The sequence below is a fragment of the Oncorhynchus clarkii genome, chromosome 6 (genome assembly GCF_045791955.1).
Source record: "Oncorhynchus clarkii lewisi isolate Uvic-CL-2024 chromosome 6, UVic_Ocla_1.0, whole genome shotgun sequence".
Classification (NCBI taxonomy): domain Eukaryota; kingdom Metazoa; phylum Chordata; class Actinopteri; order Salmoniformes; family Salmonidae; genus Oncorhynchus; species Oncorhynchus clarkii.
The window spans coordinates 29,834,156-29,856,206 of record NC_092152.1 but is presented as its reverse complement, the minus strand read 5'-3'; the positions used below and the strand labels follow the sequence as shown (position 1 = coordinate 29,856,206).

The window sequence follows — 22,051 nt, the reverse complement described above, 5'->3', positions numbered from 1 at the left end:
CTTTGATCAATTCTGAACATTAGTAAAAAGAACAACTGAAACAATCCCCCCAAAATCTAATGTTAAGTGCCAAAAGGAGCCCTCGTTCAATATTCTCCATTGGGAGAATCTGTTTTCTTGTAGTCCCAACCATTAAGTTCTGTCAGTCAATATCACCCAACATACAAGTTACAGCAAATCAGAGCTGCTAACAGGGGTACAGGGTCTGTTTTCCCACCTATTGGCTCTTTCACCGCAGATGAGATCACTACACTGCCTGATACAGAAGAGCGTGATTTGAGTTTTAAAAAAACATCACAGACTCAGTTGTGGCTATCATAAACTTTATCCGATCAACATCTAGCCTGCAACATCGCTTATTTCGTAGTCTGCTGAGCATCATGATCTACTTTACATACATTTCCCCACATTTTGTTGTGTTACAGACTACATTTTAAAATGGAGAAAATGTAGATTTTGTGTCACTGATCTACATACAAAACCCCATAATGTCAAACTGGAATTATGTTTTTAGAAATGTTTACAAATTAGTAAAACATTTAAAGCTGAAATGTCTTGAGTCAATACGTATTCAATCCTTTTGTTATGGTAAGCCTAAATAGGTTCAGGAGTAAAAATGAGCATAACCACCCTGCAGGCCAGAAGCATACCACCCTGCATCCCACTGCAAGCTTGCCTCTGAAGATAAGCAGGGTTTGTTCTGGTTGGAAGACCAGATGCTGCTAGCAGTGGTGTTGGAGGGCCAGTAGGAGGCACTCTTCTCTGGTCTAAAAAAATATCCCAATACCCCAGGGCAGTGATTGGGGACATTTCCCTGTTTAGGGCATCATCTCTCAGATTGAATGTTTAACAGGTGGCCTGACTCTCTGTGGTCATTAAAGATCCCATTGCAATTATTGTAAGAGTAGGGGTGTTAGCCCCGGTGTCCTGGATAAATTCCCAATCTGACCATCACGGCCAACTAATCATCCCCAGCTTCCAATTGGCTCATTCATCCCCCTCCTCTCCCCTGTAATTATTCCCCAGGTCGTTGCTTTAAATGAGAATGTGTTCAGTCAACTTCCCTGGTAAAAATATAGAACAATAAATTGCATGTACTCCTTGTTCAATAATGGTGTTTAACGTGATTTTTAAATGACTACCCCATCTCTGTACCCCCCACACACACACACACACAATTATCTGTAACGTCCCTCGGTCGAGCAGTGAATTTCAAACACAGATTCAACAAAGACCATGTAGGTTTTCCAATGCCTCGCAAAGAAAGACACCTATTGGTAGATAGGGGGAAAAAACACACAAAAAAAAACAAACATTGAATATCCCTTTGAGCATAGTGCAGTTATGAATGTAACACTTTGGATGGTGTATCAATACACCCAGTGACTACAGATACAGGCGCCTTTCATAAATCAGTTGCTGGAGAGGAAGGAAACAGCTCAGGGTTTTCCCCATGAGGTCAATGGTGATTTTAAAACAGTTAGAGTTTAATGGCTGTAATAGGAGATGACTGAGGATGGATCAACAATATTGTAGTTACTCCACAATACTATCATAAATGACAATGAAAAGAAGGAAGCCTGTACAGAATGCAAATATTCCAAAACATGCATCCTGTTGGCAATAAGGCACTAAAGTAACACTGCAAAAAAAATTGCCATAAAAAAAAAAGATTTTTGCCCTGTGTTACGTTTGGGGCAAATCCAACACAACACATCACTGAGTGCCACTATTGAATATTTTCAAGAATGGTGGTGGCTGCATCATGTTTTGGGTATGCTTGTCATCGGCAAGGAGTAGGGAGTTTATAAAAAAGTAAAATAAACAGAATAGAGCTAAGCACAAGCAAAATTCTAGAGGAAAACTTGGTTCAGTCTGCTTTCCAACAGACAAATGTACCTTTCAGGAGGACAATAACCTAAAACACAAGGCCAAATATACACTGGAGTTGCTTACCAAGATGACATTGAATGTTGCTAAGTGGCCTAGATATGTTTTAAATCGACTTTAACATCTATGGCAAGACTTCAACCAACTTGACAGAGCTTGACACATTTTTTAAAGAATGTGAAAATATTTTACAATCCAGACAGATAGAGACTTACCCAGAAAGACTCACAGCTGTAATCGCTGCCAAAGGTGATTCTAACATGTATTGACTCAGGGGGGTGAATACTTACAGTATCTAATCAAGATATTAGTGTTTAATTTTTCATTAATCCAAAAAAATACAAATGTTAATCTACTTTGACAAAGTATTTTGTGTAATCCATTTAAATCCCACTCCGTAATAACAAAATGTGGAAAATGTCAAAAAAGATATATCTTCAATCAATTAAATTTACTTAATTTGGGACTACAGGGGAGGGATAAAACATTTAGTGACATGGTTGGAAAAACAAATTATTTTCAAAACAAATGTGTTATGTCACCCCCAAAGTCAATTCCTCCTTTGGCCGCCTCTCCTTCTAATTCTCTGCTGCCAATGACTGGAATGAACTACAAAAATCTCTGGAACTGGAAACACTTATCCCCTCACTAGCTTTAAGCACCAGCTGTCAGAGCAGCTCACAGATTACTGCACCTGTACATAGCCCATCTATAATTTAGCCCAAACAACTACCTCTTCCCCTACTGTATTTATTTATTTTGCTCCTTTGCACCCCATTATTTCTATTTTGCACATTCTTCCACTGCAAATCTACCATTCCAGTGTTTTACTTGCTATATTGTATTTACTTCGCCACCATGGCCTTTTTTTTGCCGTTACCTCCCTTATCTCACCTCATTTGCTCACATTGTATATAGACTTATTTTTCTACTGTATTATTGACTATGTTTGTTTATTCCATGTGTAACTCTGTGTTGTTGTATGTGTCGAACTGCTTTGCTTCATCTTGGCCAGGTCGCAATTGTAAATGAGAACTTGTTCTCTATTTGCCTACCTGGTTAAATAAAAGGTGAAATAAATAATAATATATATATTTTTAATTCCCCACTGTAAATAACCTTCTTCAAATCTGGCCCCTGTAAGAATATAGTTGATAAGCCCTGGTGTATGGAATGGGATGTTGGTGGTGGGCCCTCACCTATTTCCCTGGGATTTGGCCAGGCCATGGGCTGGTGGGAGGCCAGCGTGGAGAAGAGTGTGTCAGAAAACTCTGACATCAGCACGTCCATGTCAAAGAGTGGGTCCATCTCCATGGGGACGGGTGACTCACGGCTCTTGCGAGCAATGCGGCGCCCAGCCATTTCCTCATCCTGATAAAGGGAAACACGGAAGGTGTCTGGAAAGACATCCCCAAACAGCGAAAACTGTTCTTCCGGACCCTTTGGGGTGTTCAATATGCAACAAGCCAGCCAGTCAGTTACACAAAAAACATGCAGTGCACATTTATACAGCATAGTCACACAACTAATCTACTTAACAGAGTAAGATAAAGCAATTATGAAACATGCACATCGCATACTCAAATTGATTGGTTTGTTTGAAGTAGACCTACTACACTCCCCTACGTATTTTTTGGACAGTGAGGCTGAAACTTTTAATTTGACTCTATACTCTAGCATTTTGGATTTTGAGATACAATGTTTCATATGAGGTGACAGTACCTTTTATTTGAGGGCATGCTCATACATATTCCGTTTTACCGTTTAGAAATGAAAGCACTTTGTGTCTCTAGTGCCCGCTTTTGAAGGCGTCATAAGTATTTGGAGAAATTCACTTTTGTAATAAAGTAGTCAAAAGTTCAGTATTTGGTCTTATATTCCTAGCACGCATGACTACATCAAGCTTGTGACTCTACAAACTTGTTGGATTCATTTGCAGTTTGTTTACGCTGTGTTTCAGATTATGTTGTGTTTAGTAGAAATTAATGATAAATAATGTAGTGTGTCATTTTTGAGTCACTTTTATTGGAAATAAGAATAGAATATGATTCTGAACACTTCTAGATTAATGTGCATGCTACATTGATTACGGATAATCATGAATTAATCGTGAATAACGATGAGTGAGAAAGTTAGAGGCATAAATAGCATACTCCCTCCCAAAAATGCTAACCTTCCCGGTTATTTGTACTGGTGAGCGGTTAGCATGTCTTGGGGGTATGATCTTCGTGCCTAACTCATTCATGATTCATTCCAGATTTTCTGAAATCATGGTAGTATCCACATGAATGTAGAAGTGTTCAGACACATATTATATTCTTCTTTATAATAAAAGACTAAAAAATTACACAATACATTATTTACCATTAATTTATATTGGGCACAACATAATCTAATTTACAACTAACACAAACTGCAAATGCATCCAACAAATTTGTAGAGTCACAAGCTGGATGTAGTCATTGCGTGCTAGGAATATGGAACCAAATACTAAACTTTGACTACTTTAACACACATAAGTGAATTTGCCCAAATACTACAGGCACTTTCAAATGGGAGAACGAGATGCATAAAGTGCTTACATTTCTAAACGGTAAAACAGATATGTATGAAAATACCCTCAAATAAAAGGTGACATTCTGTAGTGTTCTGTAAAGTTGATCTCAAATCCAAAATGCTGAAGTATAGAGACAAATTAAAAGTTTTAACTTCACTGTCCAAATAAATACGTAGGAGAGTGAGTGTTTGTGTACTCAAAAACAGCTTTAGAACACAACCTACAACTTTAATGAATTCATTCTGTGACATTAATAACCTATTATTTTCCATTTTCACATTAGATTTCAGATGTTGGGATTATTTGGGTGTTAACCTTATTTTCTCTCACACTACTTTGCTATTACCAAATTTGAATAGAGCCAGCATCACACACAAGATCACTTAGATTGCATACCTTGAGAAGGCTTGAGAGATCGTCATCCTTGTGCTTCTGTAACTGTGACAAATTGGAAAATCAATGTTAATTGGCAGATTCATATATTGAATGAATAACATGAAGTAGAGCATACTAAATGTAGGATATTCAACTGGTTGCCTCACGAGCCAGTTAAAGCAACTGACAAGAACCTAAAATAGGCATACTACTGCTTAGTCTTAAAAATTAGTCAACTTTGTTTAATTGCGACATAGCGGTACTTTTTCTTTTACATTTCTTTTTCATTTTACCCCTTTTTTGTGATATCCAAATTGGTAGTTACAGCTGCAACTTCCCTCCTTCGAAACATGACCCTGTCAAGCCGCACTGCTTCTTGACACACTGCTCGCTTAACCCGGAAGCCAGCCGCACCAATGTGTCAGAGGAAACACTGTCCAGCTGACGGCCGAAGTCAGCTTGCAGGCGTCCGGCCCGCCACAAGGAGTCTCTAAAGTCGCGATGGGACAAGGAAATCACGGCCAGCCAAACCCTCCCCTATCCCGGATGATGCTGGGCCAAATGTGTCTCCCGGTCACGGCCAGCTGTGACACAGCCCGGGATCGAACCCGGGTCTGTAGTGATGCCTCAAGCACTGCAACCTTAGACCGCTCCGCCACTCAAGAGGCCTAACATTGTGCTAATTTAATCTAAACACAGAAAAGGCACCATTTCAGGAAATAACTAAATCCATTACTCTACCCTTTTCTTGAAATATGTCCTCCACTTGTGATACTCTCGAATTACAATTTCAATTCTTCTTTTCCAATATTTCCCCTCTGTGGCTATTGCCTACGGAAGATAGAGGGGGAGGGAGAAAAGAACGTGGGAAGAGGTTGACAGAAAAGTGGTAAGCAGTAAGGAGGAGTGAGAGACATGGGTGGGAGTGGAACAGAGGAGAGGGGAAAAAAATCATATAATTGATAATGAAGAGCGACATGCGAAGGAGCCAAAACGATTCGTATGGGATAAAAAAGTGATCAGAGAGAAGAGTCTGGTTATTAGGGTGAAGCAGCGGTATGGGTACTGTTGCCTATATACCCAGCAATCCACTACTCCTCCTTACCTCTGCCGGACGATGGTCCTCCATGTCCACGGTCCCATCCAGAGGAGTAACAAAATGGCAGACAGGGTTCTCTCGCTTCTCCACATCTGTAGAGTAGAACACATGCAAGAGCTACCAGTTGAGTGAAAATAACACACCAGCTTACTAATTATAGAATATACCTAATATAATTGAGAGCAGATCAATTTACCCAGATTGATTAAATATGATTTGTACACATTAACTGTAGACTATACTTCTCAATCAGAAGGTGATTCAAGTGCCATTCAGTGGCTCTCCAAACCCAACCCTGGATTCCCCTGCACAAGCGTTAACCCAAAACTTCTTTCAGCAAAGTTAAACCTGGTTGTTACTTCGTTACAACAATTGGGTTACTGTTTTTAGTGAGAGACAGAATAGAGTATGAAGCCATGTGTGGAGCTCTTACATTGCATGTACCAGGCCCTCCAGATAGCATTGTTGAGCCGGATCTTGTCTCTCCACAGCAACTTCAGGCCTTTGAAGTTCTTCCATTTTGGCGACACCAACTTGCCGCTGAAAAGGCAGAAGACAACACAAGCATCTAAATGACCTACTCAAGCGGCAAAGACGCAGGTTTGCAAAATCAGGAGGTAATGTTAACAGTGGAGTTAGAGGTTATCATAAATCAGGAGGTAATGTTAACAGTGGAGTTGGAGGTTATCATAAATCAGGAGGTAATGTTAACAGTGGAGTTGGAGGTTATCATAAATCAGGAGGTAATGTTAACAGTGGAGTTGGAGGTTATCATAAATCAGGAGGTAATGTTAACAGTGGAGTTAGAGGTTATCATAAATCAGGAGGTAATGTTAACAGTGGAGTTAGAGGTTATCATAAATCAGGAGGTAATGTTAACAGTGGAGTTAGAGGTTATCATAAATCAGGAGGTAATGTTAACAGTGGAGTTAGAGGTTATCATAAATCAGGAGGTAATGTTAACAGTGGAGGTTATCATAGAACAAATATGGATGTCACCCCTGATTTCAGACAGCTCAACCTTCCCTTTATCCTAAGTGTAGGCAGGCTGCCTTGACAGTGGACACACTCCATGACTGCAACTCTGAAAAGGCCAACATAACACATGCGTCCATAGGGACTAAGTAGGCCACCGTTGACACTGGAGACTACACAAAACACAACAGTGAGGCAGAGAGCATAGGTGAGGCAAAGACAAGGCAGTGGAGGTTTTAGCATGTTCTATCAATCATGAACAACTTCATGTCTTATTTCACACCGATGCTTGGTGGTTATCGTGGGGGAGTGTTGGAAAGATTAAAATCAAAAATAGACTTGGTTGACTTTCTGAGTCATGAAAAGAAAATGTGTCTCCTTGTCTATGTAACTGACATATTTGGGAAACTAAATGAACTGAACGCAAGCATGCAGGGGAAATACAAAAACATTATATGAGTGACAATCAGTGGATTCAGAGGAAATAATTCTTATTGGAGAGTCTTTCAAAAGTGAACCATGCGCCCTTCCCTTGGCGGTGCATGTCACATGCGCTGAATACAACAGGTGTAGTACCGTGAAATGCTAACTTAAAAGCCATTAACCAACAATGCAGTTAAGAAAAATAAGAGTTAGGAAAATATTAACTAAAAAAAAAGTAACACAATAAAAGAATAATGACGAAGCTATATACAAGGGGTTAAGTCGAGGTAATTGAGGTAATATATACATGTAGGTAGGGGTAAAGTGACTATGCATTGATAATAAACAGCGAGGAGCAGCAGTGTAAAAACAAATAGTCGGGGAGCCATTTGATTAACAGTTCAGCAGTCTTATGGCTTGGAGGTAGAAACTGTTAAGCAGTCTTTGGTGCTCTGGTACCGCTTGCCATGTCTAAGACTAGGGTGGCTGGAGTCTAACCATTTTTAGGGCCTAGGTGTTCCTTTTGTCCAGGTGGGAAAGGGCAGTGTGGAGAGCAATAGAGGTTGCGTCATCTGTGGATCTGTTGGGGCGGTATGCGAATTGGAATGGTTCTAGGGTTTCTGGGATTATGGTGTTGATGTGAGCCATGACCAGCCTTTCAAAGCACTTCATGGCTACAGATGTGAGTGCTACATGTTGGTAATCATTTAGGCAGGTTACCTTGGTGTTCTTGGGCACAGGGACTAGGGTGCTCTGCTTGAAACATGTAGGTATTACAGACTCGGTCAGAGAAAGTTGTCAGTGAAGACACTTGCCAGTTGGTCAGAGCATGCTCTGAGTACAGTATCAGTAAGTGTCCCACACGAGTGATGACTGCTCACCTCCAACGATTAGAAGTACAGTTTGGGACTTACTTCCCAATCCGTTTGACTGTGATCCTGGCTCAGTTGATGTGCCAGTAAGTAAAATCAAACAGTTGATTGAGCTGTCATGTGACTGAATGCTGCAGATAACGTATTTGTCTATTTCAGCCACACTCGTTGCTGACAGGTTTATCAAATTGAGCACTCAGCCATACAATCTCCATAGACAAACATTGGCAGTGGAATGGCCTTGTTGAAAATCACTGAGCTCTTCAGCGTGGCACCGTCATAGGATGCCACCTTTCCAAACAGTCAGTTAATCAAATTTAGCCCCACTAGAGCTGCCCTGGTCAACTGTAAGTGCTGTTATTGTGAAGTAGAAACATCTAGGAGCAACAACGGCTCTACCGCGAAGTGGTAGGGAACACAAGCTCATAGAACGGGAACCACCAAGTGCTGAAGCACTTAGCGAGTAAAAATAATCTGTCCTCGGTTGCAGCAATCACTACGGCATTGCGCCATTGGACTCTGGCGCAATGGAAACACGTTCTCTGAAGTGATGAATAACGCATCACCATCTGGCAGTCCGATGGAAGAATCTGGGTTTGGCGGATGCATAGTGCCAACTGTAAAGATTTGTGGAGGAGGAATAATGGTCTGGGGCTGTTTTTCAAGGTTCGGGCTAGGCCCCTTAGTTCCAGTGAAGGGAAACCTTAACGGTATAGCATACAATGACATTCAGGATGATTCTGTGCTTCCAATTTTGTGGCAGCAGTTTGGGAAAGCCCTTTCCGGTTTCAGCATGACAATGCCCCCATGCACAAAGCGAGGTCCAAACAGAAATTGTTTCTCGAGATCGGTGTGGAAGAACTTGACTGGCCTGCACAGAGCCATGATCTCAACCCCATTGAACACCTTTTAGATGAATTGGAAAGCTGACTGCGAGCCAGGCCTAATCATCCAACATCAGTGCCCGACCCCACTAATGCTCGTGGCTGAATGGAAGCAAGTCCCTGCAGAAATGTTCCAACATCTAGAGGAAAGCCTCCCTAGAAGTGTGGAGGCTGTTATAGCAGCAAAAGGGGGACCAACCATATTAATGTCCATGATTTTGGAAAGATATGTTTGACGAGGTGTCCACATACTTTTGGTCATATGGTGTATCTGTGTGAAGCTGGATTCAGTGCTCTCGTCTGCATTAAAACCAAATGTCAATCCAGGTTGGATGTGACAGCAGAGATGAGGCGCGCCATTCGAAAAACCCCCCTTGACTTTGAGAATCTCCGACTCGACATGCACACCCATCTCATTAGTGCTGGTGAGATAATATACATGTCAGTAATTTGCCATTGACTGTCATAGCCCCACATTAAAACGTAGGCTATGTGATGGTGATTTGAGAAGACAATCAGAAATACTGTTAGAATGTTTTTCAATCGACTGCCATAGCCCCAAATAAAAAAATGTTTCTCACTTGTTTCTCACTTGGTTGGGATCTGAATAATTTTTCGCTATCAACATAAAAAAATTATGTAACCATTATTTAACTAGGCAAGTCAATTAAGAGCAAATTCTTATTCACAATGACAGCCTACACCGGTCAAACCCGGACGACGCTGGGCCATGTGTGCCCAAAAAGGTTTGGGACTCCCTGGCCTAGTATAATCTGTTTACTATAACTAAAAGAGCAGTTCATAGGGTTGAGTCAAACACAGGAAGACAGAGGCCATCAACAGGACAAGAAAAAAACAGGAACAACGGGACATTCATATGTGTAGGACTAACAGGTTGCGCCACAGCAATGGATGTTCCCCCGACAGACATGGTTACGGCGAGTGTTTAGTTGGTCGCTCTACACAGACGGGTTTCCTCACACAACGCTCCAGCTTACACTTCTGTAGAAGTTCCCATTTCAGTTGGGACAGAGAGGATGAGTCAGAAATGAACGCGCGTCACCGGTGACATGACTGCCATATCCGCTTGTTGCCCTATTTAAATATGAGCACAATTCCTGCCCGGGAACTATCTTTCCCCTTTTGAACTTTCAATGAGAATCTGGGGAAATATGCTATGTTGGATTGACATTAAAGGTTGCCCAATGGCCCAGGGTAGGTAAACTGTGGATGCCCGGTCGGGAAAGGTACAATTTTGTCACAAAGACAACCTTTATTTCACATTGTTGTTTTAAACAAATAGAACACTAGAATCAAACATTAAACCAAGGCCAAGTGCCTCACTCACTCAATTCTGATCAGACCACTCCCTCTAGTCTATTCACAGGCGTGCTGAACACAAAAGATCCCATTAGGCCTGTAGAAATACTGCCTATAAAACGCATCTAACTGATGGGATACACAAACAAAACTATAGACAAGCTACATTCCTTGCTTAATCACGACAGTTTTATCACAAATTCAAAAGAGACTTGCGAACCGCTAGTGTGCCATTTAGAATTGGTTACAACAGCCCTACACCTAGGCAGGTTCCAGACTGAAACGTGCAACAAAAACATTGTTTTGGAAAAAGGCAGAGTATTGTTTTCTGAATCATTAGTCTACTTTGTTACATTTTAACAAAAGCCTGCCCACCAAGTTTAAACTAAACAAATCAAACACAAGGTAAACAAATGTTACACCCATGGAATAAGGGTGACGTATGGTTAAATATGGGAATTTTAGCTTTCTAATGTTGTTAACGGTTGTCTCAACTCGCAATATTCAGGGAAAAACAGCCTGTTAAATCGGGAGTAAACGGTGAACAGCGACGAAGTTGCACCTGGGCTTAGGAGTGTTTTAACGAAGCATCGTTCCAACGCCCGAAGACTTAACATACGTTTGTCAAAACACCATGCAGAGAACGTTTGTTATATGCGTCGTTGAAGCATGTGTCGATACTGAAAAATAGGCAGCACTGCTCTCGGATCACCTTTCTACACTGCACAAAAATATAAACGCAACATGTGAGGTTCCATGTTTCATGAAATTAAAGATCCCAGAAATGTTCCAAATGCACAAAAAGCTTATTTCTCTCGAATTTTGTTTACATCTCTGTTAGTGTCAATTTCTTCTTTGCCAAGATATGCCACACCTGTCAGGTGGACGGATTATCAAAAAGCTGATTATACAGCCAGATCATGCCTCCCAAGTTGCGCAGTGGTCAAATGCACTGCATCGCAGTTCTTGGGGTGTCACTACAGACACGGGTTCGATCCCAGGCTGTGCCACAGCTGGCCATCCAATCACAGCCCACGTGTATGGAGTCGTGTGGGCGAGCAGGTTTGCTGATGTCAATGTTGTGAACAGAGTGCCCCATGGTGGCAGTGGGGTTATGGAATGGGCAGGCATAAGCTATGGACAACAAAAACAATTGCATTTTATCAATAACATTTTGAATGCACAGAGATATACGGTGACGAGATCCTGAGGTCCATTTTTGTTAAGGTATCTGTGACCAACAGATACATATCTGTATTCCAAGTCATGTGAAATCCATTGGATAATTTATTTAAATTGACTGAATTCCTTACTGTCACTGAGCAAAAAAATGTTGTGTTTATGTTTTTGTTCAGTATATATTAAAATCTTACCTTAACATTAGAATTCTTTCACAATACTGAGAATGGATCAGCTCCTAGAGAGATATTACCACCCATGACTGCAAATATAGGAGTGTTATTCTAATGCCTACCCAATAATAATGCACTAAAATCCCAGATTTGGTACAAAATTGTCCACATGCTGTTAGGCCTACACATTAAATATATTGAGGCAAATATTACAGAAAGTAGCCTACAATTAGCCAAATATAACTCAACTGATTTAACATGAAATTGAAATTGATTTTTTTTCTACTGTGTTATTGACTTGTTAATTGTTTACTCCATGTGTAACTCTGTGTTGTCTGTTCACACTGCTATGCTTTATCTTGGCCAGGTCGCAGTTGCAAATGAGAACTTGTTCTCAACTAGCCTACCTGGTTATATAAAGGTGAAATAAAAAATGTAAAAAAAAAAAAAATTAAATGGGATTTAAAGATATAGGCCTATATAGCCTATACTGTATTTATCTGAAACGTATTTTTATCCTTTGCTTATTTGTAGCCTAGTCAACATCATTCTGAAGTTATCGGCGGTCAGAGAGACAGACAAACATCTTGATTCTGTGTTTAGCGTATATCTTCGTTAGATGCAAAAAACATCTAACGACACACTTAGCTGGTTCGTATTGCCTCGGAGGCCAGGTTGGGGCTGGTTCTATGAGAGGTCTGAGGTGAGGACACTTGATGCTCTGGACGCCCTACCCCAACCCCCCAAGTTGCAAAGGCAACACTTTGCGGGTGGGTGATGTCTGTGTCAAGCCATCTGAGCAAGTGCCAAGGTCAAGAGTGTACATGAATGTGGTAGACTGGCCCAGTTTAAGTCACTGCCATGAGTCTGTCAACCTTTCTCACTCATAATAGTTGCACATTGGCATTCACTCTTGACCTTGGCACTTGCTCAAATTGCTTGACACAGGACAAATAAATCACTGTGTTGCCTTTCACTTGGGGGGGGGGGGGGGGGGGGGGGGGGGGGTCGGGTAGGAGGTGGGCGTCAGGAGCAACAAGTGTCCTCACATGGGCTGTCATAGATGGAGAGGACATTTGTAGATGTGAAGATGCACCCAGCCAATGTGAAACTACTATGAGTGAAAAAGGTTGGCAGAATCGTTGTGATTCCTTAAACTGGGCCAGTCTACCACAGTCATGTGCATCTTCAAATGCAGTGTAATAAAAAAAAAAGAGGAGTGAGTTTGATTTTATGGTGGACTCTTCAGGTGCTGTCCTACTGTGTAGCAAAACAGAGTGTACCTGGACAGTCTACATTGCAGTACACTTTTGTTGCTCTAAGAGAGAGCCAAAGTGCTAAAGGAATCCAGATTATTGTGCATGTAGTAAAGGGTGTGGTTCACTAGAGATAAACAGTCAAGCAGCGCTTACCTGACATCACTGAGGGATGACCTTAGCTTGACATCACTGAGGGATGACCTTAGATTATGAGAATGAAAGCGCAAAAAATGCTGTTGATTTAATTGGCCAAGTTTGTGTTATGTACCTGCACCATGGCCCTACCACCTACATTTAGTTCAGGTTCTGAACATCTGTCATTGTTCTCTACATTCCACTAAACCTAGTCTGCCGTAAAACTAGAGCAAAGGTTGCGGGATGTGTGATGGTGCCAATCCTTGGCAAGCAGAGAGCTGTAAAGGAATGCAATCTCCCTTGCACAGGTGTCATATCATGTGTTGACATGGGTTGAGGGTGTTCTGAGAAGGAGCAACACCGACTTTTATTGCAAAACCCCTGTCAGCAAAGTGGTGCTCAGGCTGTTTGCATTGCCTGGGCATCTGGTGTCAAGTGTCCTCTCCACACTCAGAACATCAAGCATGGCTAAACATCGGGTTGTAAAATCCCAACAATCCAGGGTCCATTCTCTTAGCGAAACAGGGTGTGTATATGTCTGTCTGTGTTTGGCACTAAACAAAAGACGGCACGGCACCTGAGTGATTCCTTATAAAATGCAGGATTTTTTCCCCTCATTTTGTCTGTCATAGTTGAAGTGTACATATGATGAAAATTACAGGCCTCATCTTTTTAAGTGGGAGAACTTGCACAATTGGTGACTGACTAAATACTTTTTTTGCCCCACTGTATATAGCGAAGGTACATGACGTAATGACGCCACGTAAAATTTTGCTCTATACATTCAACACAGCATTCCTAAACTAGCCCAAACGTCTGCTGTGTGGATCGATCAGTCAACAAAGTCAAGCAGTCAACAAGTCAAGCAGTCATTTGAAAGAGTAACAACATTTCAGCAAGACAACTCAAAGGCGAAATCCATTAAAGCCAAGATAATGGAATTCATTGCTCTTGACAATCCACCGTTCTCCATCGTTGGTGATGTTGGCTTTCGCCGACTGGTCGGGCACCGGTTAACACTACCAAGTGTGCTATGTTGCCTTACCGGAATTACACAGTAATAGCGTCACTGCTATTAGCTTCACGACATACATACTATGAAACACCGTTTGGGTCTTTGTGTGTCAAAAAAAGATACACTAGCACTGTCAAAGCTGTACAAAAAAAGTCAGCAAACATGCAAACACTGGTTATGAAAGATGTGTTTACAATACAGCATTGGTTATCAAGCATAATTTGTTCAACCGCAACTTCTGGGGTAGCTAGCATTACCTAGTCAGCCTGAAAACAATGACCAGTAGAAACTGCAGTCATTTTCATTATTCTGGGCAATGATTTAGGAATCTTTGTGAGTACGTATTAGCTAGGTTGCCACTTGTTATTCGTCTATTGAAATTGAACTTCAGTTCATGAAAATAAATAGCTAGCCAGCTACTTAACCATATTGCCCAAAGCTAACGTTATATGCAGCCAGCTAGCTTCATCCAGCTAGTGAGGCTCGACAGGAGCGGGTTATGTGTTGTAAAGCTAGCCACAATAAGGATTAGGCACAATGGTGGAATTTGCGGTTCACCTTCAAAATAAAATAATGTCATTAAAAGTGATGCAAATTAATAAAAATAGTAGAATTATGCCATACTTTTACTTTGAAGGCTAGCCGCAAAGTCCATTATTGCGGCTAATCCTTATTGTAGCTAGCTTCACATAGATGGGGCTGACCACCATTAATCAAGTAAGAACGGTCTTATAAATTAGGGTTATTTTAGATGACACCTAGCTATATAGTTAGCTAGCTAACTATAGCTACTGAAACAGATTGTCGTTTTGCTATGTTTTTGAGGAAGATGATTGTTTGCATCCATGAGCAACCTAGCTTTTTTTATGATCAGCACTGTAGGTGCGCGAGACAACTTTACCAGCACATTAGCATACATAGATGAATCGTTGTGACATATCAAATATGAGTGAGTGTAATCAATGTGTAATAACTACTTAAAACATTTATGAACGTTAAATTATTATGTGATGTACAGTCATAGTCAGGTCCTGATTGGTCAAATATTGTTATTTGACACGTCAAATAGTGTTAAATAGTATAATTTTTGACACGCAAAACAGTGTTCCATAGAAATCCTGGATGAGATTGAAACGACTGAACAGATGAACAACGAAACAGCACAGTAAGTAAATTAAATAAATACAGTTGAAGTCGGAAGTATACATACACTTAGGTTGGAGTCATTAAAACCCGTTTGCAACCACTCCACAAATTTCTGCTGCCGCCCCGTGATTCACTTTTGGGATGTGTTCTTCGGCTTGCAAGCTTCCCCCTTTGTCCTCCAAACATAACGATGGTCAAACAGTTATATTTTTGTTTCATCAGACCAGAGGACATTTCTCCAAAAAGTACGATCTTTGTCCCCACGTGCAGTTGCAAACTGTAGTCTGGCTTTTTTATGGCGGTTCTGGAGCAGTGGCTTTTTACTTGCTGAGCAGCCTTTCTGGTTATGTCGATATAGGACTTGTTTTACTGTGGATATAGATACTTTTGTACCTGTTTCCTCCAGCATCTTCACAAGATCCGTTGAGGTTGTTCTTTTCGCACCAAAGTAAGTTCATCTCTAGGAGACAGAACGCGTCTCCTTCACGAGCGGTATGATGGCTGTGTGGTCCCATGGTGTTTATACTTGCGTAGTATTGTTTGTACAGATGAACGTGGTACCTTCGGGCGTTTGGAAATTGCACCCAAGGATGAACCAGACTTGTGGAGGTCTACAATTCTTGGCTGATTTCTTTTGATTTTCCCATGTTGTCAAGCAAAGAGGCACTGAATTTGAAGGTAGGCCTTGAAATACATCCACAGGTACACCTCCAATTGACTCAAATGATGTCAATTAGCCTATCAGAAGCTTCTAAAGCCATGACATCATTTTCTGGAATTTTCCAAGCTGTTTAAAGGCAGTCAACTTAGTGTATGTAAAATTCTGACACACTGGATATGTGCCAAAGTAAATTATAAGTGAAATAATCTGTCTATAAACAATTGTTGGAAAAATTACTTATGTCATGTACACAGTAGACATCCTAACCGACTTTCCAAAACTAAAGTTTGTTAACAAGAAATTTGTGGAATGGTTGCAAAACGAGTTTCAATGACTCCAACCTAAGTGTATGTAAACTTCCGACATCAACTGTGCACACATACATATACACACATATTTCTATTTTATTTCACCTTTATTTAACCAGGTAGGCTAGTTGAGACCAAGTTCTCATTTATAACTGCGACCTAGCCAAGATAAAGCAAAGCAGTGCGACACAAACAACAGCACAGAGTTAAACATGGAATAAACAAACAGTCAATAAACAGTAGGAAAAAAGTCTATACACAGTGTGTGCAAATTAGGTAGGATAAGGGAGTTAAGGCAATAAATAGGCCATAGTGCCGAAATAATTACAATATAGCAATTAAACACTGGAGTGATAGGTGCAGGCAGGGATAGGTTGAAGAGCATGCATTTAGTTTTACTTGCATTTAAGAGCAGTTGGAGGTCACGGAAAGAGAGTTGTATGGCATTGAAGCTCGTCTGGAGGTTGGTTAATACAGTGTCCAAAGAAGGGCCAGAAGTTTACAGAATGGTGTCGTCTGCGTAGAGTTGGATCAGATAATCACCAGCAGCAAGAGCGACATCATTGATGAATACAGAGAAAAGAGTCGGCCCGAGGATTGAACCCTGTGGCACCTCCATAGAGACTGCCAGAGGTCCGGACAACAGGCCCTCTGATTTGACACACTGAACTCTGTCTGAGAAGTAGTTAGTGAACCAGGCGAGGAAGTCATTACAAAAACCAAGGCTGTTGAGTCTGCCGATAAGAATGTGGTGATTGACAGAATCGAAAGCCTTGGCCAGGTTGATGAATACAGCTGCACAGTATTGTCTCTTATCGATGGCGGTTATGATATCGTTTAGGACCTTGAGCGTGGCTGAGGATCACCCATGGCTAGCTCGGAAACCAGATTGCATAGCAGAGTGGGATTCGAAATGGTCTGTGAACTGTATGTTAACTTGGCTTTCGAAGACCTTAGAAAGACAGGGTAGGATAGATATAGGTCTGTAGCAGTTTGGGTCTGGAGTGTCTTCCACTTTGAAGAGGGGGATGACCGCGGCAGCTCTCCAATCTTTGGAAATCTCAGACGATAAGAAAGAGAGGTTGAACAGGCTGGTAATAGAGGGTGCAACAATTCCGGCTGATATTTTTAGAAAGAGAGGGTCCAGATTGTCTAGCCGGGCTGATTTTTAAGGCTGATTTTGCAGCGCTTTCAGAACATCAGTTATCTGGATTTGGGTACAGGGCTGTTGACCAGGGTAGGGGTAGCCAGGGGGAAAGCATGGCCAGCCGTAGAAAAATGCTTACTGAAATTCTCAATTATCACGAATTTATCGGTGGTGACAGTGTTTCCTAGCCTCAGTGCAGTGGGCAGGAGGTGCTCTTATTCTCCATGGACTTTACAGTGTCCCAGAACCTTTGGGTTTTTGCTACAGGATGCAAATTTCTGCTTGAAAAAGCTAGCCTTAGCTTTCCTAACTGCCTATGTATATTGGTTCTTAACTTCCCTGAAAAGTTGCATGTCAGGGGGGCTATTTGATGCTAATGCAGTATGGCACAGGATGTTTTTGTGCTGGTCAATGGCAGTCAGGTCTGGAGAGAACCAAGGGCTATATCTGTTCCTGGTTCTACATTTTTTGAATGGGGCATGCTTATTTAAGATGGTGACGAAGGCACTTTTAAAGAATAACCAGGCATCCTCTACTGACGGAATGAGGTCAATATCCTTCCAGGATACCCGGGGCAGGTTGATTAGAAAGGCCTGCTCGCTGAAGTGTTTTAGGGAGCGTTTGACAGCGATTAGGGGTGATCGTTTGACCGCAGACCCATTACGGACGCAGGCAATGATGCAGTGATCGCTGAGATCCTGGTTGAAGACAGCAGAGGTGTATTTGGAGGGCAGGTTGGTTAGGATGATATCTAGGAGGGTGCCTGTGTTTACGGATTTGGGGTTGTATGTGGTAGGTTTATTGATCATTTGCGTGAGAGATTGAGGGCATCAAGTTTAGATTGCAGGATGGCCGGGGTGTTATGCATGTCCCAGTTTAGGTCACCTAACAGCACAAGCTCTGAAGCTAGATGGGGGGCAATCAATTCACAAATGGCGTCCAGGGTACAGCTGGGGGCAGAAGGTGATCTATTGCAAGCGGCAATGGTGAGAGACTTGTTTCTGGAAAGGTGGCTTTTTAAAAGTAGAAGATCAAATGATTTGGGCACAGACCTGGATAGTAAGACATTACTCTGCAGACTAACTCCGCCCCCTTTGGCAGTTCTATCTTGTCGGAAAATGTTATAGTTAGGGATGGAAATTTCTGGGTTTTTGGTGGTCTTCCTAAACCAGGAGTCAGACACAGCTAGGACATCCAGGTTGGCAGAGTGTGCTAAAGCAGTGAATAAAACAAACGTAGCGACTTAGGAGGCTTCTGATGTTAACATGCATGAAACCAAGGCTTTTACAGTTACAGAAGTCAACAAATGAGAGTGCCTGGGGAATGGGAGTGGAGCTAGGCACAGCAGGGCCTGGATTAACCTCTACATCACCAGAGGAACAGAGGAGTAGGATAGGAGTATGGCTAAAGGCTATAAGAACTGGTCGTCTAGTACATTCGGAACAGAGTAAAAGGTGCAGGTTTCTGGGCACGATAGAATAGATTCAAGGCATAATGTACAGACAAAGGTATGGTAGGATGTGAATACAGTGGAGGTAAACCTATGCATTGAGTGACGATGAGAGAGATATTGTCTCTAGAAACATAATTTAAACTAGGTGAGGTCACCGCATGTGTTGGGAGGTGGAACTAAAGGGTTAACTAAAGCATATTGAGCAGAGCTAGAGGCTCTACAGTGAAATAAGGAAATAATTACTAACCGATTTGCTCTGGTTTGAGTCACGCTGTGCAGACTACCGAGAGTTCTCCGGGCCTAAAGGTAGCTGATGACCGCTAGCAGTGGCTAGCTGACGACTAGCTAGTTAGCTGGTTAGCTTCTGTTGCGGTTTCCAGTTCACAAGTAAAGAAAATAGCAGATCCATACCACATTGATTGAGGCGGATTGCAGGAGAGTATGTTGAAGATTGAGGTTAAGAAAAATATTTTTTTAATATATGCGTAGAAAAAAGATATAAAAAGATATATACAAGGGACACGACAAGAACAGGACAAAAGACGTCTGACTGCTACGCCATCTTGGATTAGACACACACGTATAGTTTTCCAGAGTGGGATCTCTGCTAGTTTGAAAATTATGCCGCAAATGTTCCATTATATTGACCAGATACTCCATTGGCCGCTCTAACAATGAAAATAAATGTCTTAAAATGGAAAGTAATCGGGAGGCGGCATCAGGTGGGAGTATTATATTCAAAGAAAGGGCAGATACGCGAGTGAATCACAACGGTCCTTGCTATTTGGAATCTTTGGGACTTCCCTACCCCATTGAAGTTGCCATTTAAATTGGTTTAGGTGCCGGATAGGGTTATGGTTAGGATTTTGGGGTAGCGATGTCAAAAAGATTCCGGATTGCACCCTCAGGCACAATTCTGATAGTGTTTTTTCTCAAAGTTGCCGGGATGACACGTGTCCTATTTATACCAGTACACTCCTAACAGCATAAGCATTACGAAACTTCTATTTGATCAAATAAACATCACATAGCATGTAAATACACATTTTGGTTGACCAAATTCGACATTCATTGACCTCCATACAAAAAAACTCAAAACGCTACCTGCTGGAGAATACATTTTCGGCCGAGTTACCTTCTGTGTACAAAAATAGTTTTCTTCCAATAGCCCTACGTCAGATTATTAGAGTGGGTTTAAATATGACTTCATATTTCAACAGTTTAAAAAAATTACGGAAGGTTATGCCGTTAGGTAGTGCCTAATGCGGTGTAACTGTCAAACTGTTATGCAGTTATCCAGACCAGACCTGCAAGTAGGTCAGGACAATATACTGCAACAACAGACAACTGATATTGGGACCGCTGCACAACACATAATATTTAGCAAATTCCGAATATTTGCCTGGCTACCCAGCCACATCGTTCCGACCAAACGCCACGCCCAGGATAGATATAACTGAACTAAATTCAGTAAGTAGCCTGGCAAGCCTAATAGCTTCTCATCTGACATTGACAGACACTACATGTGAAGGAGCTGCATCGAATTATTACATGTAAAGCATTAATTAGATTATGGTTGTTGTATGCCACTATACTGTAGCCTGTGTTTAAGAAATTTAGACCCGTGACTTCAGCTACACCCAAAGCTTTGGGCGTGGGATCAAATACTAGAGAGACACTGGAAAAGGAAAGGCTCGTCCAACTTGTGATTCGCTTAGAAAATAAAACCACTTAGATAGTTGTCATTGGTCGAGTTCGTTTTGCATGTCCCGGTGCACCGCGTGATTTTGGTCGAGTTCACTTTGCGTTCCCGGTGCACCGCGTGGGCGGAGTTTATCTTTTGAGGCAAGTCCATTGGTCTTTAAACACATCTCCACTCAACCGGAGCACCGGGCCATGCAAAACAAAGTTCCCCATTCGGTAGCTGGGTATGGACAACGCATATTTTTAACACAGTCCAATATGTAGCCAATTCAATTAATGCCACCGCAGTAAAGCAATGCTTGGAAGCTAGGTAACTATCTAGTTAGCACACGTTAAATTGATTGACGACGAGAACCAACCAATACACAAACCTGTATGCAAGGGTCATGCATTCGAAAAGTTTTGTCAACGACGCGTCAATGGAGAGATGTGATGTACACTTCTTCCCGAAGTGATACGTCCGACAGGTTTGTTTGTTGACTGTGTCGAAATCGTAACCTTTTCTTGGTGGGTGTTCAATGTGCGGCGAAGACACCATGAAGTGACCACTGTGGATTATCTGCGACTCGCGTCCATCCGACTTCTTGAAACCAATGTGAGACTCCTCCGTGTCCGAGTCATCGTCCTGCTCCTGCTTGATACTCACTGTGGGGCTTCGGTATTGTATTTCCCTGGTGGTAGCCATGTCTTAGTTATTTAGTTAGTTAACGTTAGTTATTCTGGAATGCTTTGCTAACGTTAGCTGTTCTCATAGGTAGTAGTTGCGAGTTAAAATAAAGTTATTCATACATGATGTTATTTTGCTCTTTCGAATACATTTTCCAGTTTTGCTCCACCCTTTGAGAAACGTTGCATTGTTGGCAGCCACTGCCAGTCTTTTCAGTATCCTATTTTGCTAGCTATATATAGCTTGCTTACAGCTAACAAAAGTGTTGTTGGTATCGAAATATTTCCAGTGAAGCTAAAGGGACTAACTGTTGCGCCGTCATGTCTGCCAACGTGATTGGCTGAAGTATCACAGAAACACCCTCCACTCGAGCTGCAGGCTCAAAATAACTTCCGACGTAGAGAGTAGTCGTCTTCGTGTGGTAGACTCTTTGTTCCATATTGCAGCGTTTCCCAGTTGGGAAAGTGCATTGTATATTTGTTTACGAAAAAGGGTAAAGGAAATTGAAGCGCCATAACCATATACATACCACTATGCCCAACACACATTCCCACTACTTTGGCCAAACAGACCCCACACCAGGCCTGGGAGGCTAGACCGCCTTCTCTCAAAGCCCCCTGCAGTTCTTCAGCACAAATATCATACCCTAGAACATCTCTGCTGCTGTTGCTACTACCAATTCAATCTGGGATTTCCTTCCCCTCATTGTGGTACAATTAATGACCATAACAGCAACAAGCGAACTTCTACCCACAGGGCTCCAATCAACAAGGCCTACTACTCACAGGGCTCAAATCTCTCACTAGCAC

General features: G+C 41.8%; 1 protein-coding gene across 3 annotated transcripts in view; it reads right to left on the bottom strand.

Annotated features, from left to right (window-relative positions):
• LOC139410934 (MLX-interacting protein-like) overlaps window positions 1–21,851 on the bottom strand; it is a 45,812-nt gene extending 23,961 nt beyond the window's left edge. The window contains exons 1-6 of one of the 3 annotated variants that reach the window (XM_071156612.1): window positions 20,947–21,851; window positions 6,355–6,461; window positions 5,928–6,013; window positions 5,564–5,653; window positions 4,844–4,885; window positions 3,090–3,330 (exon numbers count right to left, since the gene is read on the bottom strand). In XM_071156612.1, the coding sequence (XP_071012713.1) occupies window positions 3,090–3,330; window positions 4,844–4,885; window positions 5,564–5,653; window positions 5,928–6,013; window positions 6,355–6,461; window positions 20,947–21,260 (880 nt within the window). In that variant the 5' untranslated portion in view covers window positions 21,261–21,851. The remainder of the gene's footprint in view (window positions 1–3,089; window positions 3,331–4,843; window positions 4,886–5,563; window positions 5,654–5,927; window positions 6,014–6,354; window positions 6,462–20,946) is intronic. The other 2 variants (XM_071156614.1, XM_071156613.1) reach the window with 2 other exon arrangements.
• Between the last annotated feature and the right edge of the window lie 200 nt (window positions 21,852–22,051).